Source organism: Panthera pardus, unplaced genomic scaffold (assembly GCF_024362965.1).
Source record: "Panthera pardus isolate Hobbes unplaced genomic scaffold, ASM2436296v1 HiC_scaffold_19, whole genome shotgun sequence".
Classification (NCBI taxonomy): Eukaryota; Metazoa; Chordata; class Mammalia; order Carnivora; family Felidae; genus Panthera; species Panthera pardus.
This window is the reverse complement of record NW_026526754.1, coordinates 13407556-13433053: the sequence shown is the minus strand read 5'-3', so window position 1 is coordinate 13433053 and position 25498 is coordinate 13407556. Positions and strand designations below refer to the sequence as shown.

General features: G+C 45.0%; 1 protein-coding gene across 3 annotated transcripts in view; it reads left to right on the top strand.

Moving 5' to 3' along the window:
• The window catches only part of GLG1 (golgi glycoprotein 1), a 149275-nt gene extending 124868 nt beyond the window's left edge, over positions 1–24407 (top strand). For 2 of the 3 annotated variants that reach the window (XM_053906673.1, XM_053906672.1), the window contains 13 exons: positions 1259–1321; positions 2038–2151; positions 3189–3277; positions 4407–4524; positions 5731–5823; positions 9886–10023; positions 12122–12245; positions 13168–13310; positions 13501–13602; positions 14780–14887; positions 16477–16597; positions 17216–17322; positions 19303–24407. In XM_053906673.1, the coding sequence (XP_053762648.1) occupies positions 1259–1321; positions 2038–2151; positions 3189–3277; positions 4407–4524; positions 5731–5823; positions 9886–10023; positions 12122–12245; positions 13168–13310; positions 13501–13602; positions 14780–14887; positions 16477–16597; positions 17216–17322; positions 19303–19470 (1488 nt within the window). In that variant the 3' untranslated portion in view covers positions 19471–24407. The remainder of the gene's footprint in view (positions 1–1258; positions 1322–2037; positions 2152–3188; positions 3278–4406; positions 4525–5730; positions 5824–9885; positions 10024–12121; positions 12246–13167; positions 13311–13500; positions 13603–14779; positions 14888–16476; positions 16598–17215; positions 17323–19302) is intronic. The other variant, XM_053906674.1, reaches the window with a different exon arrangement.
• Positions 24408–25498: the final 1091 nt, after the last annotated feature.

The window sequence follows — 25498 nt, the reverse complement described above, 5'->3', positions numbered from 1 at the left end:
CAGCAACCTGTCCCCTGTTCTCAGGCTTGCTGTTTTTCAGCCCCGAGAGTGTCACTTCTCTCCGCTGGCTTTACCAAGAAGTGTTTTGTTTTGTTTCCTAAACCCCTCTCCTCATTTCTCCAGAGAAATAGCCCATACATTTAGCCCTTTGGTTTTCTTCATAAATTAGAATTATCACAGTGATTAGACCAATCTTTTCCCTGGCCTTTAAGAAAAGCTAGCAGCTGTGCTTCAGCTCTCTCAACCACGTGCAAGACCAGTCCGAACATTCCCGTTCCTGTTCTCTTACCTTAGCTCTTTCGGTTAGGTCATCTGGTAATGTTTGTGTCATCATTAAGAAAATAAAAGGCTGGGATTTCCACTTAAATGTGGAAGATTGAATACACGTGTTTATCCGTGTTTCATCCTGTAACTCACTAAAATATTAAAAAAGAAATTAGAAAGCCTCATAAGCAAGAAACACTATTTAGAAATACAGCATTACTGGGGAAGGAGCAGATAAAAATGTTAAAATGGTCTTGTGGGGGCAGAAATCAGGGAAACGGGAAATTGCTATTTTTTTTTATCATAAGCCTTTTAGAACTGTTTGAATTGTCAGAAGTATCAATACGTACAATTACATTGCTCAGCTAGTCTTTTTTTTTTTTTTTTGCTTTCTATTTTTCAAAAGTTTATTGCTTTCTTTCATCTTCTGTCATCTCCCTTCTCCAATTTTCATTGTCCTTATGGGCTTTTGAGGACATTCTGGGGTGTGTCACTCTTTAAAGGAAGATGTTATTTCAGCAGCTAGTGCTGCACAGAGGTTGCTGTCTGCTTAAAGGCATTTGTGTATGTTCCCCAGAGGCAGTGGTTTGTCGTCTGTTTTAGGAGCTTATAAGCTAAAGACAGATGTCAGTTACCCGCATTTTCATTTTGAACTGCTTAGCCATTTGGAAAAACTCCAAAGGCTAAACACTAGGATTACTGTTAAATGTTTTATTTTCTGTACTGTTCTTAATTCTGCCTTATCTTTTGCTCAGGCCCAAGGGGTATCTGCCTCTAGAAAACCTTGCCTTTCAGAATATAATGAAGGAGCAATTCTCTCTGTGCTGTGGCTGTCTAACCTAAAGACCAGACTAGCTTCCAGATGGACACCTTAGATTATGGCGATGGCAAATGCCCATCAGTTGCTACTGACTCAGAAACACACACTTGCCCCGCTTCCTAAACTACTGGCTCTTTCTAAAGCAGAATTATTCATATGTTTAATCTCCTACAGGATATTCAGATCGAAGCCTTACTGATGAGAGCCTGTGAGCCCATAATTCAGAACTTCTGCCACGTAAGTAATGTCTGGAGAAATGGATTCAAAACAAAACCAAATTCACTGGGACTTTGTGTGTTGCACTAACCTCCTTGTCTTCGGCATACATTACTCCTGAGTGATCATCAGATTGACAAATTAAAGTGAAAAATGTAAACAAAATCAAGAGACGGGTGCCACCATCCTCAGAAACCTTATTTGATTATCATTGGTAGATGACCTGGTATGTGGTTAGTGGCAGTTGTGGAGATGCCCTTTACAGGGGGCAGGGGGAGGCCCTCCTGAGCATAGCTGTGTTGCCGCCAATACATCAGCCTGGGGTTTGTTAGCATTAATAGTAGCTGCACCTCCCGACTCTCTTCTTGTAAATTAAATTAATTCTGTTATTTTGAACTAGCTAAATTACAGGGGTGAAACCATGCAGGAACCAGGAGGCAATGTTGGGTGTGATGCTGAAAGTCAGCTGCTGGCGTCCTATAGGGGAAGGAGTAAAAACCCTGCAGTGTACATGTTCTTGTCGGAGCTTCATGCAGGGCAGCTTGCTGTGCCAATACTGATAAATACTGATAAACATCCCTTGTAATTTCGCAGGCTTATTTTGGTATAATTTATGAGGTATGTTGTTGGTGAAGTCTCTAGAATCAGTCTCGTTTTCCATTTTTCTATGAACTAGGGTGCACGATTTGTTCACTAATTGTTGGAAATGAAATGTAAATGTGCACTGCCTTCCCCAGGATGTGGCAGATAACCAGATAGACTCTGGGGACCTGATGGAGTGTCTGATTCAGAACAAACACCAGAAGGATATGAATGAGAAGTGCGCCATTGGAGTTACCCACTTCCAGCTGGTGAGTAACACCAGGCAAATCCTGACCGTCTTGGCTGCTTGGATGGCTCTGAATTCCTTTCTCTTCCAGAGCATCAGGGCACCTCTTCTGTGAGAAATCTTTTTTTTCCAAATATATGTCCTCTCTGGTTCTCAAAAAATACGGTCTTTTCCACTATGGCCAGGCACGATGGTAGGCTCTAGGAATGCAGTGCTAAATAAAGATGGAGTCTGTACCCTTAGGGAACAGGCGGTCCAGCAGGAATAGAGATGAGTCACATTGTTTGCTTTTCGTAAGATACGTTAACCTTTGCTTGCACAGCAAGTATGAGTGGGATCTGCTGTTTTGTCATTGTTCAGTGCAGCAGCCCAAATGTCTATCAGTGTACTGAACTCTTAAGCCTTTTTTTTTCTTCTAAATCATACTACCCAGGTCTGGCATCCACATAAGGTTAAACTGTACTTTTCACAGTTACACATGTCTAAAGAAAGTGTTTCTGGTAAAGCAAGCACTTCCTTCCCGGGAGGATGGAATCTGTCATCTGTATAAAATTGATCTCTTCCCAGGGCCTATGGACTACATGGCTGCCTTTACCAAATGATATTGAGGGCCTCTGGAGTGTGGGTACTGGAGACACTGGGCAACAAACCCTGCCCTTGTCTGTTCTGTGTTCTAGTAAGAGAAAGACACAAAACACGTTTATAAATAAGTACAGAATCTCAGGTGGGCTAGAGCTGCATAAGGGCTAGAGGATGAAGGAGAAAGGGGACTTGAGAAGGAGATGTTTGAGTAGAAATGCTGAGGAGGTGATGCACGGACCAGGGAGGATCTGGGAGAAGAGCTTCGTGGCAGAGGGAGCAGCATGATTGGAATGGCAGGGACACCAGGGTGCCCTTAGCAGAGGGAATAATGGGGAGGTTGGCAGGTCACGAAGTCCGAGATGGAGGGCAAGTTTCACAGGGCATGGAAGGCAGGCTTCTGCAGTCTCTGTGCAATCAGCCAGCACTGCCAATCGGAACTTGCCACAGAGCTGCTGATTTTCTTATCATCTTTTTCAGGTGCAGATGAAGGATTTTCGGTTTTCTTACAAGTTTAAAATGGCCTGCAAGGAGGATGTGTTGAAACTTTGTCCCAACATAAAAAAGAAGTATGTAACGTTTAATTGATTAATTCTGCTTCCGTAAACTCTGGACAAATGTCCTGTGTACTGGTAGGGTTAGCCTTGGAGGCCTCCACACTCCCTTGGTAGTATGGCCATGCGCTTGGGCTGTGTGGCCACGTGATCTTCGTGGCTGCCTGCAGCCACAGGGGACGGTGGTGGTTCTGACACAGAGAGCCTGGAGGCTAAAGGGGCGATTTTAATGTTCCCAGGTTCAGGCTGTCTGACAGAAGAGGCAGATTTAGATTGTTACTTAGAGAAGCCAGTTATAGTATGAATAAGAGGTTAACTGCCTCCCAACATCATTCCATTATGTTAACTCTTTGGGAGAGCAGCAGGGGCTTTTACTGAATTAGAGGTCTAGTTTGGAAACAAAAACTTTATTCATTTATGAATTCAGTCTCAGGGTGCCTGGGTGGCTCAGTCGGTTAGGCGTCCCACTTTTGATTTTGGCTCAGGTTGTGATCTCACAGTTAATGAGATCAAGCCCCGCATCGGGCTCTGCGTGGACAGTGCGGTGCCTACTTGGGATTCTCATTCTCTTTCTCTGCTCCTCCCCTGCTCACACTGGCTCTCTCTCAAAAATAAACATTAAAAAAAAAAAAAAAAAAAAAGAATTAGGTCTCAGTGAAGACAGTGATGGGCTTTTACAGCATGGCTGCCTGAATTCTTCCATCTTACTCTTTGCAAAGGCATGTTTCTAGAACACATCTCTCTGCCTCATATAAATCAAGTTCCCATTTTGCTCAAGGTTCTGTACCTCTCAAGAATGAATTTCACAGCTCATCAAAGAAAGACACAGTCTAGAGTTAAGAGCAGCATTCCTCTCTGGTCGCATGTTTTTAGCAAAACAAGCATTGAACTGTCCTTACGTCCCCTCTGTGGCCTCCCTACCTGTCAGGATTGTAGTGCGCCTTCAGTCATTTGTGACATAGAGAGTCAGGTTACTGCTTTTAGTGCTTTTAACACAATGAGACTTCTAGAAAAAGCATTCAAAAACGTGGTAAAGAGGGTCATGCGTTCTGGAGTGTTGATGTGGCCCCTGCCCCGGCTCAGCCCCTGGCTCTCTGCCCTCATGTGGCTCCAGCCAGTCTCAGCCTTCTCCTTTCCTTGGCAGGGTGGACGTGGTGATCTGTCTGAGCACCACCGTGCGCAATGACACTCTACAGGAAGCCAAGGAACACAGGGTGTCCCTGAAGTGCCGCAAGCAGCTGCGGGTGGAGGAGCTAGAGATGGTAATGCCTCGTAGCACAGCCTCTGGTCCCAGAAACACAGAGGCGGGTCTGGAAAGTTGGGTGAAGGGTGAGGGCAAATTGAAAGGTTTTAGCCATTATTATGATTGTTAAGACTTGGAACCTTGTGCTCAGATCTTACCATGTGACAGCTTCTTGCTGCACTTTTCCTAACCGATGAAGTATTTTTACCACATGTAACTGGAAGCTCACTATAGGACAAGCTGTAAGCACATGATACAGTCCGTGCATCAGTAATGCCCTCAAGGATCAAGGGTCTCTCCCTGTTTGCTTTGCTGTTCATGGCACCAGCTTCATGGTAAGGCTGCTTCCCCTCACCGTGGCTACCTGCAGCGGCTCTGGCCTCCTGCTCCACGTCGTCTCCAGCAGGAAAGTAGAACAGGAGAGACCTCCTCCCTCCCCCACAGCCTGTAGCCAGATCCTCCCCTCAATTTGCTCGTGTCAGCTGGAGATCTGTGCCCACTCCCTGACCAACAACAGTCTCCAGGGGAATGCCATGCCCTGAAGAGCTTACAGATCACGAGGTACAACAGTTACTGGCAGGTCAAATGCAGCATGCGCTCTAAGGGGAAACTTATGTTACTTTTGAGGTTAAGCTAAACAGCTAAAAATGTTTAGTATATTCTGTATTGCGAATTCTACTTATTTTACTTCAGTCTAAATAAAAACTAAAAACTAGTAATGAACACCAAACACCAGTAATATTGCAAAAGTTACGTTACCAGATTTTCACGTAGGGTGGGAGTGATGCAGTGGTAATTATGTGTTAAGTGGAGCTCTCCTCGATATCCTAGTGTAATTGAGACTTTGGGTCCCTAGCGTTGGACCTCGCTCTTTCAATAAAACAATAATAAAAGTAGAACCCTACATTGATATAATGCTTTAATTTCCTGAAGTGGTTTCCACATCATATTATCTTACTTCATTTCACAGCAGTCCTGCGAAGGGGCCAGGTAGGTGGCAGCATTTTGTTTTGCAAAAAAAAGTCCAAGGCCATCTAGCTAGTTAGTGCAGAATTGAAACTAAATGCCAGCTCTCCTTTTACTGCGGTGGCCCCACTGCTCCTATTTTGCTGTGTAAAGATTGTGGTCACTAGACAAGATCTGGTCAGTACATGAATATGTAGAACATTTGACATCTCCAGTTTCGAGTAACCTCACTTTTCCATGCTGGCCCCCTCCCATACAGACAGAGGACATCCGTCTGGAACCAGATCTGTATGAAGCTTGCAAGAGTGACATCAAGAACTACTGTTCCACTGTGCAGTATGGCAATGCTCAGGTAACTGTTTATATTTTTTAAATTTTTTTTTTTATTTAACGTTTATATTTATTTTTGAGACAGAGAGAGACAGAGCATGAACGGGGGAGGGTCAGAGAGAGAGGGAGACACAGAATCTGAAACAGGCTCCAGGCTCTGAGCAGTCAGCACAGAGCCCGACGCGGGGCTCGAACTCACACACCGCGAGATCGTGACCTGAGCCGAAGTCGGACGCTTAACCGACTGAGCCACCCAGGCGCCCCAACTGTTTATATTTTTTAATTGTGAAACTGTGAAGGTAACATTTTGGGACACCTAAGTGGCTCAGTCGGTTAAGTGTCTGACTTTTTATTGCAGCTTAGGTCATGATCTCATGGTTCATGAGTTTGAGCCCCACATTGTGCTCTCTGCTGGCTGTGAGGAGCCTGCTTGGGATTCTCTTTCTCCCTCCCCCTCCCCCTCCCCCTCCCTCTCTCTCTCTCTCTCTCTCTCTCTCTCTCTCTCTCTCTCTCTCTTTTTCTCTCTTTCTCTTTGTCCCTCCCCAACTTGTGCGCTTGTGCTCTTTCTCTCTCACTTTCTCAAAATACACTTGAAAAAATTTTTTATTGTTATGTTTATTTATTTAAAGAGAGATTGAGAGACAGAGTGCGAGGGGGGAGGGGCAGCGAGAGAGGGAGACACAGAATCTGAAGCAGGCTCCAGGCTCTGCATTGTCAACACAGAGCCCGATGTGGGGCTCGAACACATGAGTGTGAGATCATGACCTGAGTCAAAGTTGGACGTTCAACTGACTGAGCCACCCAGGCACCCCTCAAAATACACTTTAAGTAAAAAAAAAAAAAGAGGGGGGGCGCCTGAGTGGCTCACTCGGTTAAGTGTCTGGCTCTTGGTTTTGGCTAAGGTCATGATCTCACGGTTCATGCGTTTAAGTCCCACATCAGGCTCCACACTGACAGCACAGAGCCTGCTTGGGATTCTCTCTCTCCCTGTCTGTACCCCCCCCCCCCCCCCCGCCAATCTCTCACTGCCCTTTCTTTCATAATAAATAAATAAACTTAAAAAAAAAAAAAAAAGAAAATGTGAAGTTAACATTTTAGCCGTGAATTCTTTGCTGGTGGAATGAGCCTCATCACATTCTGTCCAGCCTAGTCATCCCCTCCTAAGCTTTACCAGACTTTCCCAAAGGAAGTTCCTTACCTGCATTCCTCATGTTCTCCTGTTCATTCTCTTCCCTCTTTCAGGTTAGCTTGTCCTTCTCCACCTTGCTAAGAAGCTCTTCACAATCCTTCAAATGTCTCCTCCTCTCTGTAGTTTTTCTAACACCGTGTACCTCCAGAATTGATTATTCCCTTACTCTGTGCCTGTTGCACAAAAGTTCTTAACTGGAAGTCACATAGGAATCACCTGGGAAATCTTGTTTCTTTAACGCACAGAACTGGGCCCTGTCCTGAATTAGTATTAGTCAGGAATGAAGTACAAAGAAGTGATTTTTTTTTTTTCTTATAATGTTCTTCTAGTGACTCGGCTACGTTTTCTAGTTCAGGGAATTGCCCTGAAAGCACCACACTGGTGCTTTAGCCTTTGAGATAGTGGCTTCATTATCGTCTTGTATCTGCTATTGCTGATGTCTATCTCACTCTCGTGTCTGTGCAGATCATCTACTCTGAATTTTCTCTTTATCTTTAATGATCCATAATTCCGCTGGCATGTAATCAGGGATGGGTTTGGGTTTTTTTTTTTATTTCTTTATCTTAGTTGGCTCTTTCAGTCTCAGAATTCATGTTTTTCTCAATTTGGGGAAATTCTCAATTATTGTTTTCTTCCAAATACTGCCTTGCTTTTACTTCCTTCTAGAAATCATATTAGACAGTTGGAACATCTGAATCTGTCCTCCATGTCTCTTCACTTTTTCTTTCATACTTGCCATTTCTTTGTTATTTGTACTGCATTGAGGTAATTCCTCAGGTCTATCTCCCAGCTTAAAGATGTATTCTTAAGCTGTGTCCATTCTGTTTTTAGAGAGACTCCCAGTTGGGAGTTTTATTTTTTGTTTCCAGAATCTGTTACTGGTTCCTCTCATAACCATCTGTTCTTGATTCTGGTTTACCATTTCTTTCTGTATTGTTCTGAGGACATTAAATATATTTTTTTAATTGTTCTCTTACTTTTTCCTCTCAGTTATTTGGTGATTCTTGGTTGTCCCTTGAGGATTTCATAGAAGTCTCATGACTTTATGCTACAGCTCTAGTTCCTGCAGATTCCCATCTGCTTCCCTTCTTTATCATTTATTTCTTTTTTTTTTTTTTTTTTAATTTTTTTAACGTTTATTTATTTGTGAGACAGAGAGAGACAGAGCATGAATGGGGGAGGGTCAGAGAGAGGGAGACACAGAATCTGAAATAGGCTCCAGGCTCCGAGCTGTCAGCACAGAGCCCGACGCGGGGCTCGAACTCACAGACTGCGAGATCATGACCTGAGCCGAAGTCAGCCACCCAACCGACTGAGCCACCCAAGCGCCCCTATTTCATTTTTTAAAAAAATTTTTTAATGTTTATTTTTGAGAGAGAGAGAGAGAGACACAGTGTGAGCAGGGGATGGGGAGAGAGAGAGGGAGACCCAGAATCCGAAGCAGGCTCCAGGCTCTGAGCTATCAGAGCAGAGCCTGACGTGGGGCTCAAATTCATAAACCCTGAGATTGTGACCTGAGCCGAAGTCGAGGCTTAACGAACTAAGCCACCCAGGCGCCCCTCATTTTTTTTTTAATAATATCTAAAAGGTTGGTGTAAGGAAGGGGAGATTTATACTCAATTCACTATCTTAAAATCCATCATATGGCACTTTATGCTTTTATGTTAACCCGCTCATCTTTTTTTTTTTTTTTTTAAGGTTTTTTTTTTTTTTTTTTTTTTTTTTTAACGTTTATTTATTTTTGAGACAGAGAGAGACAGAGCATGAACGGGGGCGGGGCAGAGAGAGAGGGAGACACAGAATCCGAAGCAGGCTCCAGGCTCTGAGCTGTCAGCACAGAGCCCGACGTGGGGCTCGAACTCACGGAGCGCGAGATCGTGACCTGAGCTGAAGTCGGGCGCTTAACTGACTGAGCCACTCAGGCGCCCCTCATCTTTTTTTTTTAAGTCTGCTTTTGAGAGAGCGAGAGACAGAGTGCAAGGGATGGGAGGGTCAGAGAGAGAGGGAGATACAGAATCCAAAGCAGGCTCCAGTCTCTGAGCTGTCAGCACAGAGCCCAACACAGGGCTTGAACTCACGCACTGTGAGACCATGACCAGAGCCGAAGCCAGATGTCCAATGAACTGAACCACCCAGGCACCCCTCGTCTTTTTTTTTTTCTTAGATATTTGTTTATTTTTTGAGAGAAACAGAGGGGAGGGTGGAGGGGAAGAAAGAGAGGAAGAGAATCCCAAGCAGGCTTTGCAGTGTCAGCACACAGCCTGACACAGGGCTTGATCCCACGAACCATGAGGTCATGACTTGAGCTGAAATCCAGAGTCAGATGCTTAACCGACTGAGTCACCCATTGTTTTATTTATTTATTATTTTTTGATTTGTTTATTGTAGTTGTTTATAAAAGTTTGCCCTGTGAGACTGCGTATTTATCAGGGGTAGCAACTGGGCCTCATTCATACCTGGCATCTAATGCTCTATTCTCATGGGGTAAATGGTGAGTGGAACTGAACCTCCTAGCTTGTGCCTACTGACTAGTCAGGGATACTGCTCCCTAGAAAAGCAGAGTGCCTAATGTGTGCTCCAAAAGGAGTCTTGACAAAGAAGAGCTAGAGGACAGAAAAAACCAAGAGTTTTGAGGGGGATTCCTTCCTTTAGCCTCCAGTGCAGCCTGCTCAACTCATCCATTATTTTTATACAGTCTGGTTCACTGTTAGACCTAAAGCTGCAAATCTGTAAGCATAATTCTCCTTGGTGAGGAAATTCTGACTCCTCTTACCTTGGAATTAGGAATGGAATGAAAGAGAGGGGATGCACTAAGAACTGAATGCTGTAGTGAGAACATATGGATTATCAATCCCTGATACATCCCTTAACTTGACCATAATTCTTATGCCCTAGATTATTGAATGCCTGAAAGAAAACAAGAAGCAGCTAAGTACTCGTTGCCACCAGAAAGTTTTTAAGCTACAGGAGACAGAGATGATGGACCCAGAACTAGACTATACACTCATGAGAGTCTGCAAGCAGATGATAAAGGTAAGGGATCCCAAACCAGGGGCTAAGTACAGGGTAAATAAAAATAACAACATAAGCTTCTTTAAACTTTGGAGCAAATTTTATAATCTTTCCACTCAACCTGTTTTATACAGAGGAGACATTGGTTCTCGTGGTGTGGTCCCTAGCTCAATTGCATCATCAGCCCCTGGAAACTTACAAATGCTTGGGCCCCACCCTCTGCCTACTGAATCAGAAACTCTGGGAGCAGAGCTAATAGCTTTAACAAGCCTTCCAGTTGATTCTGATGCACGCTCAAGTTTGACAACCATTGAGCTAAGCTAACTGACCTCACTTTGACCTAAGGCACAAGTAAATAGATACCCAGTAAATATATGATTGATTTTGAGGGCAGTTAGTGGTAGTATGTTGAGAAAGTCACCACCAAATGTCTTGATCATCCACCTACCACAGTCAAAAGGCTTTTCTATTTTATATGTTCTTTTGTTTCGTATACTTCTCCAGTGAACGTTCTCTGTAACAGGCTAACTTGAGAACCTAAATGCCAGTTCCTTGTCGTATCCACATGTATAAAGAGATTTAAATTTAAGGTTCTAATACACTTAAGATAAAATAAAAGCAAATGCTTTTTAAAAATAAAATGTTACTTAAAAAATAAAATACTACTTTTAAAATAAAATGCTGGTCCACTCTGGAAAACAGTATGGAGATTCCTCAAAAAACTAAAAATAGAACTACCCTACGACCCAGCAATTGCAAAACTAGGTATTTATCCAAGGGATACAGGTGTGCTGTTTCAAAGGGACACATGCACCCCCATGTTTATAGCAGCACTGTCCACAGTAGCCAAAGTATGGAAAGAACCCAAATGTCCATCCATGGATGAATGGATAAAGAAGATGTGGTGCATATATATACAATGGAGTGTTACTCGGCAATCAAAAAGAATGACATCTTGCCATTTGCGACTATGTGGATGGAACTGGAGGGTATTATGCTAAGTGAAATTAGTCAGAGAAAGACAAATACCATATGATTTCACTCATATGAGGACTTTAACAGACAAAACAGATGAACATAAGGGAAGGGAAACAAAAATAATATAAAAACAGGGAGGGGGACAAAACAGAAGAGACTCATAAATATGGAGAACAAACTGAGGGTTGCTCGATGGGTTGTGGGAAGCGGGATGGGCTAAATGGGTAAGGGGCACTAAGGAATCCACCCCTGAATCATTGTTCCACTATATGCTAACTAAATTGGATGTAAATTTTTAAAAATTAAATTAAAAAATAAAAAATAAGTAAGTAAATAAATAAAATAAAATAAAATAAAATAAAATAAAATAAAATGCTGCTTTTCACTCTTTCAGATACCAAATAGAATTGTGAAAGTTAGTAATGTCTTTAGTTGACCCTGGTAGATTTGAGTCCTGTGTAAAAGCTGAAATGCCAGGCTCTGATCTGAGGGAATTTTGTAAGATTTTGATGACTTTTGTAAAAATCAGTCATCAACTTATATTAAGATATCCGTAGGCTGTAATTAGCAGATACACTGTTGATTAGCAGATAGAGGTAGAATTTATTGTTAGTCCAAAATGGATCTCTGACTTCAAGGACACTAACAAGTGTACAGGGACTAGCCCCACACCGTTTGGTAGCATTATAGCCCCCATAGTTAAAAGATGAACTAGACAGGTCCTTAACCCACATTCCTGTTCACATTGTTCAGTGGGTAATTTTTAAATTTCCCATTGGGATTGGGTGGATATGGCTTGAGGGCTACCTGGCCACCTGGTACAATGTTATGTTTTTACTTAAACAGTGTTTAAGATCATGAGATGCCATGTAATGTAACATAGCCATGCAGGTACAGAATCAATCCTGTGCAAAATAGGAAACAGTGAGGGTAGTAGGAAGAAATGTGAGAGATATAGTAGAGACTCAATAAAAGGAGAAGTAGAGTCTGGGTGTTTATTCAGGCTTAGCTGTTTCTCTTGTACCAAGTGATATCTTCAAGCTGATTTTGTCATTAGCTCACCAGTAGGTGGAAGGGTGATGCAGATGATGTTCATTGCCATATTTGGATAACTACGTTTGTAAATCTTTGTTTCTTGCAGAGGTTCTGTCCAGAGGCAGATTCCAAAACCATGTTGCAGTGCTTGAAGCAAAATAAGAACAGTGAATTGATGGATCCCAAATGCAAACAGATGATAACCAAGCGCCAGATCACTCAGAACACAGGTAACATCATGGCTTGGCTTTCCTGGTTCCATTGAATGTGGCTTAAATGGAGCTGAGTCGACATATATCTACCTAATTAAACTACAGATATTTTGTTGCCTGTGGATTTCAAGGGAAGAGTCTGGATCTAGTAAGGAAAATAACATATTCTTCCTTCAAAGAGTATTTGGCAGAACAGAATGAAAGTCATAGGAAAGAGGAGACAGAGGAAGTCAAGGCTGGAGTTCTTTGAAAAGTCTAGAGATTTAACAAAACTTCATGCACGTGGCAGGAGAATATATGGGTAATGTTTTTTAGAACAGAGAAATTTCAGCTCTGAGTTGCAAGACCTTATAACATAGTGGGCAAGATGAGTCCAGTATTCTCAGTGTTTTCCAGAACATCTGTTATGGGGAAGGTTGGTGATGGCTGAGTGATTTTTTTGAGAACTACTAAAGAGTACTGGTACCAGCAGACCCCACAGACGTGCTGCAAGGTAGAATTCCTGGAGTCTCTGTGTCCACATCTACCCTTTCATTTAATTATATTGCTGATTAAAAGCAGTGTAGTCAGGACTCTTGGGTGGCTCAGTAGGTTGAGCATCCACCTCTTGATTTCACCTCAGGTCATGATCCCAGGGTCTTAGGATTGAGCCCTGTGTTGTGCTCCACGCTGAGCCCACGTGGAGCCTGCTTAAAATATTCCCCCCCTCTTCCTCTCCCCCCCCAAAATAAAAAATTAAAACATGCACCCAGAAAAAAATTTTTTTAATTTAAAAAATAAAAACAGTGTAATGAATGCTTGGTAAATGTTTAGCAAATAAACAAATCAATAGTTTATTTGTGGTCATTGATGTAACATGTACCCTTTTGAAAGGTAGATCTTGAATATTTTTGAATCCAGGTGGAATATTTTATCACATACTGACAACTTTCCACTCTAGATTACCGCTTAAACCCTGTGCTAAGGAAAGCCTGTAAAGCTGACATTCCTAAATTCTGCCATGGTATCCTGACTAAGGCCAAGGATGATTCGGAACTGGAAGGCCAAGTCATCTCGTGCCTCAAGCTCAGATATGCTGACCAGGTAAACAGTCCTGGGCTCTCTGCAGAGGTGTGTTTATAGAGGCCCCTCTACTCCTGGCAGGTTTTTCTGTGGAAGCCCCTAGCTTACTCCTACTTTCCCAAGACCTTTTTCGTACCTTCCCAAACCAGGGACCAAATAAAAAGCTGAAGCTGTCTAATAGGCTGATGAACTCTCCTTTTGTCACATGTAGCGGCTCTCTTCGGACTGTGAAGACCAGATCCGGATTATTATCCAGGAGTCTGCTCTGGATTACCGACTAGATCCTCAGCTCCAGCTACACTGCTCAGATGAGGTAGGATTTGGGTCTGAAGCTGGTTGTGAACAGAGCTGGTCAGAGAAGTGTTTATTGAAGAAAAGTTCTGTACCGTCTTTCCCTTTAGCCCTGAATCCAGGGCCCATCTTCTGGACTTTTCATTGTTTGAGTTTCTGGTTCCCTGTGACACTGAATTAGACTTGACATTCATCCTATCACTATAGAGTGTTGGTTCTATATTTCTCTGTTGTACTAGAGTGTTCTTTTACTATATCTGTCTCCATATAGTTCTTTTTTCTCCTTATTCTGATGCTCAACCTAGAATTCCCCAAGACTTGCCAGAAAGAGAAAGTGCTCCTGGGGTGCCTGGGTGGCTTAGTTGGTTAAGTGTCCGACTTCAGCTCAGCTCATGATCTCACAGTTCATGGGTTTGAGCCCCACATTGGGCTCTGTACTGACAGTTTACAGCCTGGAGCCTGCTTCAGATTCTGTGTCTCCCTCTGTCTCTGTTCCTCCCCCACTTGCGTGCGCGCGCTCTCTCTCTCTCTCTCTCAAAAAAAAATAAATAAATGTTAAAAAAGCGTGGGGGGGGGGGGAAGAAAGTGCTCCTATAATAGCGCTAAAGAAATGCCTGTCTTTGGACTTTGACTTCCTAGCTAGAAAAGCCCATGTGGAGAACTGTGTTCGACATATGTCAGTTTTAGGGGTTCATAGCTGAAGATTTTTTAAAGATGCTCACTCACAGCTCCCAAGGAAGACTTAAGTTTTTAATCTTTGGTGTGGACTGTGTTTTAGAACCTGTGTGTGTGTGTGTGTGTGTGTGTGTGTGTGTGTGTTGCCAAGCTGTGAGTTGAGGTTGACTCTGAACCTTTATAAATGTTAGCCATTTGCTTTTAGTATTTCACTTGGCTATGTAACCTTCCTCCTGTGGAATCAAGGAGTAGCCTTCTTTGTGACCAGTCCTGGGACACTCTGACTCAAATGTCAGGGTTGACAGCATAAACGTCAGTATACTGACTGGTTTTTGACTCTGTGTGCCAGTCTTTGTGACAGTGAATGGAGCCCAGCATCTCATCCAGGACAGGGGGCGGGGCGTGAAGTCCACTAGGAGACTGAGGAGACATCCAGACCATATGGGAGGGTCACCAAACCTGCAGGTTTCAGAGACAGGGTTTCTGGTGACAGCAGAGATGTGTTTTGTGTGTCTCTGGAACAGATCTCCAATCTGTGTGCTGAGGAAGCAGCTGCCCAAGAGCAGACAGGTCAAGTAGAAGAGTGCCTCAAAGTTAACCTGCTCAAAATCAAAACGGACGCATGTAAAAAGGTAATACCGCCAATGGCCTTGTTTCCCTGCCTGCTTTTCACAAAACTTTTTCTTCCCTTCTGATGCTGTAGTCTGCATATCTTAGCAAGAACATCTAAACCTTCCTTCCCGGGATTATACGTTTCTTCCCTCTTACGAAACTTTCACTAGATTCTTGACAATTAATCACCTATAACTGAAATATCCTTCCACATGTACTGATTATTCATGAACATGTCTGATCCCCATGACCAGGCCATGGTTTAAGGCCCTGTGAGTGCAGAACTGAAAGCAAAATGTCAAGTCCAATAGTATCAGTAAAGATACTGCATTCATAAAAATCATTTCAGAAATAGCTTATAAAAACGAAGTTATCAAAACATGACTATTAAGCATGCATTATCTTGGAAAATTGCAAATGAAATAATATATTTGATCTTTTTAAAAAAGCTTTGTCTTTTTTTGAAAAGTGTTTGAGTGGTGTCATTTTTGAGTCACTGAATATTGTACACAGATATTTTCATCTGCTGAAATGTTTCTGATTCCACACGGCCTGAGGAATAATGGGAGATGGCTAAAAGCTAAATCCAGATGTTTTCCTTGGACTAGTTTGTCATCAGATGATCCCATTTAACTTTGAAGAGTAATATTTGAGTTTTGTTTTTTGTTTTCTTGTTTTTATTATTGTTGCTTTACAGGGCCTGTAGTCTTTCTCTTGAGAGCAAACTAATTTTTATTTAAGAAAGCACTTTTGGCCTGTTGTTACCTCCTGTTCTTTCAAGTCTAAATGGAAAGTCTGCAGAGCTGATGTCACTTCCATCATGGTTATGATCCTCTTGTTTAGGACATCTTTAGACTCACTAAGAGTTTTTCTTGCAGTAAAAATTATGCTCTGTGAATCTTTTTTATCTTTTGAGGATAACGGAGGTAACATGAAACATTATGCAAACATTTTTCTTTGTTTGCCTGGGAGTTTTAAAACTCTGGTTTTTATTTTTTTTATTTTTTTAATATATTTTTTTAGTGTTTATGTATTTTTGAGAGAGAGATAGAGACAGATCGCGAGCAGGGAAGGGGCAGAGAGAGAGACACACACACAGAATCTGAAGCAGGCTCCAGGCTCTGAGCTGTCAGTACAGAGCCCAAGGCAGGGCTTAAACTCACAAGCTGTGAGATCATGACCTGAGCCAAAGTTGGACACTTAACCAACTGAGCCACCCAGGTGCCCCAAAACTCTGGTTTTTAGATTTCACATTTTCATTTTTCTTAAGAAAATAGCCGTATTATACCAACCGATATAAATACTAGCATTTAGTATGCAACATTTACAGCCCACCAGACTGCCAGAAACCCACATCTGATCTTGTAGCCCCCGCTTCGTTTAGCACATAGCTTTGATCATACTAGGCCTCCGAGTGTATGGAATCAGTTGCTAAAAATCTGCATTCTTTGTGTCATCACCACATTGTCCCTGTCTCAGAGTAAGTTCTGTTGTTAACCCACACCCTTCCCTCCTTGACTTTACTCTTCGTATGTAAAGTATTTGCAGATAACAAATCTGATGTATTTCCTCTATAAAAGCTTGCTCTACGATGATTCTTCCTTCTTAGGAAGTGTTAAACATGCTGAAGGAAAGCAAAGCAGACATCTTTGTGGACCCAGTTCTTCATACAGCGTGTGCCCTGGACATTAAGCACCACTGTGCAGCCATTACCCCCGGCCGAGGGCGTCGTAAGTCACTGTTCACTCTGGCCCTCTCTGAACTACCTTGGGAGGAGCACAGACTCCTTCTGAGACAGCACTTGCGGGTACTCTGTTCTCTAGCTGCAGCACAACCACAGACAACATCCTCTGGGGGCCTGGTTGATGCCGGGACTAGGCTTTTGTGGCAGAATGAATTTAGGAATGAATAATCCTGCAGGTTTGAACTGACCTAGCCATAACCAGAGGTAAGGTTCTGATGAAAAGGGAAGGTTGAGTTATTTATCAGGGAAGCAAAACTTAACTCATGATCATGGCCTCTTCCCCCTTGGCCAAACTAGAGCAGCTTCATCAGCTCACCCAGTGGCCACACTGGGTGGATCCCGGGCAGGTAGAAGAAAGTTGTTTCTGAGCCAGACATGCCCAATAAAATAAGAAGGTTTTAAGGGTCTCTGGGCAGCTGGTCCCTTGGAAGCTCAACATCATTTTTCTCCATGTTAAATCTTTGGTCAAATTTCCTAGAACGGATTTAACTTTGTGTAGCCTATACATCTGAATTCTCTGGTGATAAGGTGCCCTCCTCCCCAGCCTCATAGAAATTTCTGTTCTGTAAAGTTTTAGACTCTTCTCATCCCTTTTCTTTCACAGAAATGTCCTGTCTCATGGAGGCCCTGGAGGATAAGCGGGTGAGGTTACAACCTGAGTGCAAAAAACGTCTCAATGACCGGATTGAAATGTGGAGTTATGCAGCAAAGGTAATGCCCAAGAGAATCTCCTGAAGTGGCCATCTCTGTCCGTTCCCCGGATATTCCACTTGTCTTTTTGTCCTTGTTGCGAGACCAGCAGTAAGTGTATTTGAAAAGTCTGTCACTGCCCTTGGAAGCCTCCCTGGCTGTCTCTGAGCCTGCGGCCACCATCTCCTTTTGCCAGTGTCTGCAGGCTTTGCCGGGGCCACTGCTTTCTCCTCACTTGCCCATAGTCCACCGTGGAAAAGTGAGTCACCCAAAGGATGGGATAAAAGCCAGCTTTGCAAAGAGAACCAGAAATCATGCCCAGGGGAAAGCAACCAGGCTGGCCACTGTTGTCTTAAAGCTCGTTTTTCTGATTTTAGTCAGTGTTTGGCAGGAGCATATGTATGTGGGACTAGCCCCGGCCTTCGCCCTCAACTAGGCTGAAACAGGAACGCTGATAGGGTAGAGAGACATCAGGACAGGTGAATGTGTGTGATACCCAGGCAAACTTGGGCTAGGGGAGATTTTTCCTACAAAAATGCAGCCTCAGCGAGAAGAGGAACAGTTCTTCTCATGTGCACGTTGCTTTGTGGTGCGTAACACTTCGCTGGACATACTACCTCACTGAACCTTGAAACGCAGCAGGGTAAGTGGAGTGATTATTTCCCCACTTTACAATGGAGGAAGCTGTGACCTGCCCAAGGTGCCTCAGCGAGAAAGTCAGGTTTCTAGATCCACATTCTATCACCCCACATCGGGATGGACATTGCCAGTTGCCTTAGATTAAGAAAGCGATCATGAGGACCCCCCCTGCTTCTTGGCCAGTTCCTCCTGTCACCCACATGAAAGGTCAAGGGTACCAGGCAAACAGGAAAGACCATGACAAGTCTTCACACCTAGAAGTAAGGGAAATGAAGAGAAGGGATCGCAGCTGTCCAAGTAGCACATACGCCCCTCACCCCTTCTCCCGAAGGAACGAAGTTGGCTTGGAAGCCCTCCGTTAAGTGAGGCAGCGGAGAGGGGCCAAGTCAGTCTCTTCCTTCTCTCTGCTTCTGCCGGGGAGCTACTAAACGTTGCTGCAAAGGGATTCCACTGCTTGTTTTGTGTCGACAGATGTCAGCGCTCAGATCACGTTAATCTCACTCTGCTCTACGTATGCGGGACGAGCATAGAAACAGATGTAGCCAGACATCTCTGGGCACACCCTCTCAGGCACCCAGGCTAAGTTGAGACCCAAAAGAGCAGGTCCGTGTGCACCCGGGGAGCCTTTTGGCCCTGATTCTGCCATAGCAGGCTGCATAGAGAGAGGTCCGTTCAGAAAAGCAGTGAGGCTAACTGAGAATGAAGACTGGCTAGGCTGCAGAGCCTGTGATTACAGGAGCAATGCAGTGTACTCGGTCAGCCTGAGTCATACTTGCACACTGTTTCTGATGGGACCGCGCTCCTTATTTAATGGTGAGTGACGGGAAGTCAAGATACAGAACCAGCATCCAACACAATCTCAACTGTTTGTTCTCTGTGGTTTTTAATAATAAATCAGAATACCTAAGACCCTGTGTGACCTGGTACAAGTAATCACGTCCCACCCCTTGGCCTGTGGGTCTTCATCTGTAAAATGGGAGGAATACAATCTACTCTCAAGGATTGGTACGAGGACTAAATGATCGAAAACCTGTTGAGTGCTCTGCGAGGGCTTATGTGGCCAGGTCTTGAGTGTGAGGGCTGCTGTCAGGTTGGCAGGGGCGGGGATGGCGTGAGGTGGATAATATGAGACCCCACCTCTTTGTAGTTGTCTGTATTTTCTCGCCTTGTGTAGTAGATATATACCATAGTGTGATCAGGAAAAGGAGTTGTAGCTCTGTGTTTGATTGTCTTGTCCCTTGCCCTTTCTCCCAAAAGGAAATGACATAAATTAAACTAGGAATTGAGAGGGGCAAGTTAGAGCTAGCCCTGCCTCCAACCCAGTTCTGTGTCCAAGGCCTATGCTGCTGTGTGTCCTTCTAGGTGGCCCCGGCTGATGGCTTCTCTGACCTCGCCATGCAAGTGATGACATCTCCATCAAAGAACTACATTCTGTCTGTGATCAGCGGGAGCATCTGTATATTGTTCCTGATTGGCCTGATGTGTGGACGTATCACCAAGCGAGTAACACGAGAGCTCAAGGACAGGTAGAGCCACCGTGACCACCAAAGGAACTACCTGTCCAGTGCCCAGTTTGTACAGCCCTCCTGTATAGTGTACCCACTCACCTCGTTCTTCTAGGAGGTGGCATCAACACCCATGTTAGAGCAGCAGCAGGTGTCCTCTGCGTTGTCCCATCTCAGACTTCGCCCGTGTCCATGGTGTCCTCCTCCTTCTCGACCATTTGTGCAACAGCAGCAGCTGGCCGCTTTGGTTATTGCCTTTGTTGGCAAATTTGGGTTTACCTGCCCGTAGACAAGTCTCTCTCGTACCAATGGAACTACCAGTACTTCCAGAACCAACTTACCTGACCTGCAACTCAAATGATTTTTAAAAAACAAAACAAAACAAAACAAAAACCACCAAAAAAAAAAAAAAAAAGAAAGAAAGAAAAGAAAAAAAGAAATTTTTAAAGAAAGAAAAAAATGTATATAATAACACATCTCCTCCAGGCTTGACTTGGGCAATGGGGTTATTTCTTCTCTGTGACTGTAAAATGAAGCAGGACTTACGGGGAAAACACAGCACCCAATATGCTATATAACTGGGATGTCTTGCTCATTTCTCAAAAGCACCTTTGGACCATGTGGGGGCCACGGACTTCACCGACGAGTGGGAAATCAGTGACCAGTCTGCTTTGGGTCTTGTTTTCTTCTGCTAAAACAGTGATGCCTTCCAGATCTCACCTTAATAGAGCCACTGCTGGTCAGGACCCCAGGCCATGAGTATTTCTATGACCCCCTCACTTCAGTGAGGTAAAGCAAGCATGAGCTTCCCTAAGCCAGAGGCAGATGGGTTGGGGAGGAGATCAAAAGTGGGAAGCTGGTCAGAGGCTGGACCCTGAGTCCCGAGGAGCAGGATCCCAGGAATCTTCCTCCTCCAGGCTAGCACAGGACTCAGTTACATTCGGATTGACCCTGCTGGGGATAGTGGTTAGTCTGGAAGGCCTGCGGGGAGGCAGGGACTGAAGCAGAGAGGGAGCTCGGGGCAGGAAGGAGGAGCAGGGATTGATTCACTTTGCTCAGTTTTTAGGCAACAGTGCAAGTCAAAGACAATGGCTTATAAAGATTTAGTGTGGTCTCAAGATGTGACTGGCAGTCCAACCTGACCCTTGTGCAGGCTCAAGGCCACCTTCCCAGACAAGCTCCCTTATGCCTCTTTGTAGAGAGGACTTGGAAAGTTATTACGTTAAAAGATGGAGCCTTTTATCTGTTTTTTTCTTTCTGTCCATTTGCTGCGTACACCCACTGTAGTAGGCATTGGCTGAGTGTTGTACTTTGATGAATCATCAGATGTTGTACTTCCAGAATCTAGCTTTATGGAAGCAATCTTCCTGGCCGTCCTCCTTCGTCCCTCCAGTGTGGGATGGCAGGTTTGGAGTGTAAAAGGGGAGGAGTGCAGGCATCACAGTGCAACTTGGCACACCTTGGTTTGAGTTTGGGGCAGGGAGTTACAGTGGGTGCACAAGAGGGCGGCATGTACAGTAGGAGATATATTTATATAATATATATTTTATTAACCTGTTAGACGTCCACAGAGTATTATAAATCACGTGCCTAAAACTGTCCACATAGACCATGGCGCCCCTCCTTGCCCTGCCCCCCCTTTGCCACTGTCCACATGTGCTGCGGGACGTATGCAACATTTGTCTCCCCTGAAATGTGTTCGATATAAAGTGGGTCAGTTTGTGGATCGGTTGATGCAGATTACTCCTTGTCTCACCTGAATGATGTGTATTTGAATACTGTGGTTTTCTTTGCTCGTTGCTCCCCTTCCGGGAGGCAGTGCAATCCAGAAGCCAGGTGTATCCCCCTGCCTAGGGTACTGCGAGTTACCAAGGGGAACTGCTCAGCTGCTTGGTCCCTTCAGTCCTGCTCTTAGGGTCTTCCTGATTGTCAGCACCTGTCCTGGGGTTCTTCCAAAACTTGAAACTCTCGGAGTCCGAGCAGCATACCCCTACCACCACCATTGTTGGACTGAATTGAGCTGGTCCGGATAGTCCACCTCCAGGAGTTCCCACCTGGGCCTGGGGGCTTGGGATTGAGAACCGGGGATGTCCTCTCAACGCAGGCCCCCACTGACCTGTCTGGCATGGTTCACAGGATAGAATAAAACATTCACCATTTGGTGAGTGTGCGGCTACCATTCTCCATCTCTGCGTTCTCCCTCCTAGTGTTTGTAAAACAAACCAATAGTTTAAGGTATCTGGACATTTTGGCTTTGTCTGAAGCATATCTGGAAGCTTGAAAAGGATTTTGATTCTTGAAACATTTATCATCTTTAGAAATGATACAATAAATAAAAGGGATAATTCTGCCAGTATTTTTGTTGCTTTTGCTAGAAAGCATTTCACCATCCTGCTTGGAATAGTTTCATATGACTGGTTCTTGAGAGTCCCAGGTAGTGTCCTGAGCAGTTTTCTACCTGCAGGGGGCCCAGCACCTTCTGAACCTGCAGCTCAACTGTATCCATTCTGCCCCCCATTTGGTATAATAACACAGGTTCTGGGGCACCTCTGGTCACTGGCCTCAGAGGTCAATCATGAGTAAATCACCTAGTCGACTCAAGAAGAAATCGCCCTAGTGGAGAAGCTGATGATGGACCTTGGCCTTTATCTCTTCTGATGTCTAGCCTGTGGACAATAACAAGCAGCTGGTGGGGGGTTTTCCACAGTCAAGGCCTCAGGCGTTTGCCGAAAATCCAGGTAACTCATCTGACCTTATTAGCTCTCTCCAGGGTCTGGGGAAGTCATATGAAGTGTGCCCCAGAACACTCCAGAGGCCCCGAGAAGTTACTCTCCTGGCCTGGAGGCCCTCCGGTACAGGAGATCGGAAATGCAGGGCGACTGTCAAGAACAAGACTCTTCCCTCTAACTGAATTTCTCTCCCAGAAGGGTAGCCCTGGAAGTGAGACCCTTTCCCTGGTGCGGCCCTGACCATCCTCTGCTATTGCTGCTCTCCCAGGAGACGTGTGCTAGCAAGATGTGCTGAGGTAGGAGCATAGCCGAGGCTTGGGTTCACTCCAGCAGGAAAGTCTTCCTCCTCTACATTCCCTGGAGACCCTCTGGCTGCCACTGCCAGTTCTGTGGGTCCAGTCAACGCACTCCAAACCAGTGCATCCTGAGTACTGGTACTCAGCAGGCATTGGTTCGAATTCACTGCAGGCCTCCGGCTGTCTGATATCCTGTGCTTCCTTTTTTGGGGAACAGTGAGCAGCTCTGCCTGGGGGAGAGAGGGAGGGAGATTCTGCTTTCCTAGAAGAGGTGACAGAATTGTCAGAGTTCACTTCTTCCTATTTCCTGAAGTTGTGTCATAAAAGCATCCAGTGGTAAAGAGGTCTATAGTATCCATTTACTCATCAGACAAAATGGAACGGGACTTCTGTGCCGACTTCCCTGTCTTCCCAAGAAAAGATTCACTCTCTTGTGTGAGTATGACTTCTGGAAATGTCTCCCATCCTCCCCACCCCCAGGCTTGCGGTACAGCTTCTGTCCCACAGATCCCCACTCTAGGGAGTCATCCAGGGGGAGAGAGATGGCTTCATGGGCCTCCTTTCTTACTTAGCTGGTCTCAAGTTCTTCTGAGAAAAAGCTTTCATATCCCGTTTCTTCCCCTCCCCCACCAAAAACTACATGTTCTCCACATCCAGCTTCTTTTAAGCAAGCAGATACAGAGAAGGAAGCTGGAAGGGACCCGTGGCAGCCAGCCAATCCAGCCTGACCCATTCAACCTAAATTTTGGCCACAGAACCACAAGCATAGGGCTTTTTGAATTGTGTGCATTTTGGTATATATATTTGTATTTCAGGTTCTTATGGATTTGGGAAACCTGAAAGATCCTTTCTTTCTCCCCTGCTTTGGACAGCACCTACGTAGCTTTATCGAATGCAGCATTCTGGTACCCTGAATTTCTCCTCGGCCTTCAGGGACACTTCTCTCCTTCACCTCTTCTCCACTGCTCCCTGATTCCCAAGGGCCGTGGGGCCACAGCTCCTGTTCTGGCCTGCCCCTCCTCCCGTCCTCCCTCACTCTATCTCTCTCTCTTGTCTTTGGTTGGCCATCTCTCTAATACACTCCTCTTGGTCCTCCTCTCCATTAGGACCAGGGTCGCATGTTAGGGCATTCAAGTCTGAAGCCGAATCCCCCTTCTTGCCCTGACCTCAGACAACAGATAAGTCATAGCAAACACAGACTGACTCTTCTGAGTGACAAGCTTCTCCCAGCCATCTAGTGAGATCACTATGGAGACCCCAGGACTGCTTGTTATCTGGAGCACAGGGTGGAACTATCTGTTTAGTCTGGTGGTAGCAGGATCCTGACGGTGATTTCCTCTCCTTCCTCCTCCCCAAGATCTGTCACAACACACCGGTAGGGATGTTGTTGGGATACATGGAGTAGAGAAACCTTCCTGGGCAAGGAGAAAATTCAGATAGTGCCTCTATATTCTGTTTTTGCCTTCCCCCAGCATGGAACCCATGGAGCCCATGGAACCCATGGAACCTGGACCCCAGAGCCCAGCAGGCCTATGCCAGGAGCTAGGGAGGTTGGAGAGGCCCCGGGCAGACTGCAGTCAGTGCACGGGGTCGGGTGGCCAGCAGGACAGCCGGCAGCAGGAGCCTTCCTAGCAGCTTCTCCCGGCACAGTATTCCCAGGTCAGTCCAAGCAGGAAAACAGACTGAACAGCAGATGCTGTGTGACATCTTAGGCCTTGAACTTTTTTTTTTTTTTTAAGAAAGAGAAAATACAGAAAAGTAAAATTAACAAGCCTCTTTTGTAAATGATTTTTCTTTCTATGTATAAAATCCCAGCAGTTCCTTGTTTTTACATGTTCATGCTGTGTAATTTTGAGATGTTACTGAGATCCTGAACATAATGTGCATTTTTTTCTGTACAGATGAAATGGGAGAATTTAATAAAGAGTTTGCAGGTTTTTACTTGTTAAATCTTCTCTGGTGACTGGGAGGACGCCCCCAACCAACTGCTCTGTGAGGAGCATCTCCCGAGCTGTGCACCCTGACCCTACTCGCTGCACTTGGTGGTGTCGTTTCTGTCTCCTCAACTAAATAGGTCAAGCAGGGTAGGACCACAGGAACTTTAGAGGCCGGATCCTAGGTTTTCTGACCGTCAGGTTGATGTGTCGGGAATTACTCACTTGAAACCACATCATAAGGCTCCTTCCTGGGGAGAGCGTAGCTGGGACCCATCGTTGCACATAAGGCACGTGGATGCACTGGTCTCTAGTGGTCACCTTCCCTCTGGGCCCAGAACTAGGCCACATTTCTTGTCCGTGCCCTGTCAGGTCCCTGTTCATCAGCCCTCACCTCCCCGTTCCAACAGCCCAGTCCCAGGGCCAGTGACCCCTGTGACACCCTTCCTGAGGCTTCTGTCTCCTTCGCTATGGCAAAGCGAATTTGCATGTGGGTGTTACAAAATCCTCACTTAAGGAGTTTGCATGGACACAAGGATTTCTCGAAGTAGAAACATCTGTACCAGGATCTGAGTGCTAGGATGCCCGGTGAGAAAGGACCAGAGGACCCTGGGCCCAGGGTTTCTTCCAGAACTCAGATCCACTTTTTGCAGCTGTCACATGGGAGATGGTGGGCCTGCGTGTAGCGTGGAGGCCAGGAGAAGGCGAAGCGTAGAAGAACAAAAGAGGAAGAGAGAACAACTGGAAACACTCTGTAAGGAACTCTGGGCAGCCATCGCCCTGGATGGGAGGAGTCTGGGGCCAGATGCTCCTGAGAGTCTTAGAGAAGCTGCCTGCTGTGGTGCAAGTGTGGGAAATGAAGTCACTGGTATTCCCACAAGGGAGAAGTGGGTTCCCCAGCTCGCAGCATCGGCCCCTTGACGGGATGCCACAGCAGTAGTGGGGACTGTGCTGCCTTAGCAGTCTCTGAAGGAATCACTCTACCCTCAAATTCTGTGTGATCTTTCGGATTAAAAACCCTTGGCCAACTTAAATCCTCAGAAGCATTTGGCATTTGTTCTCAAAAGGGGCTGAGGAATGAAAGGATTTTAGCC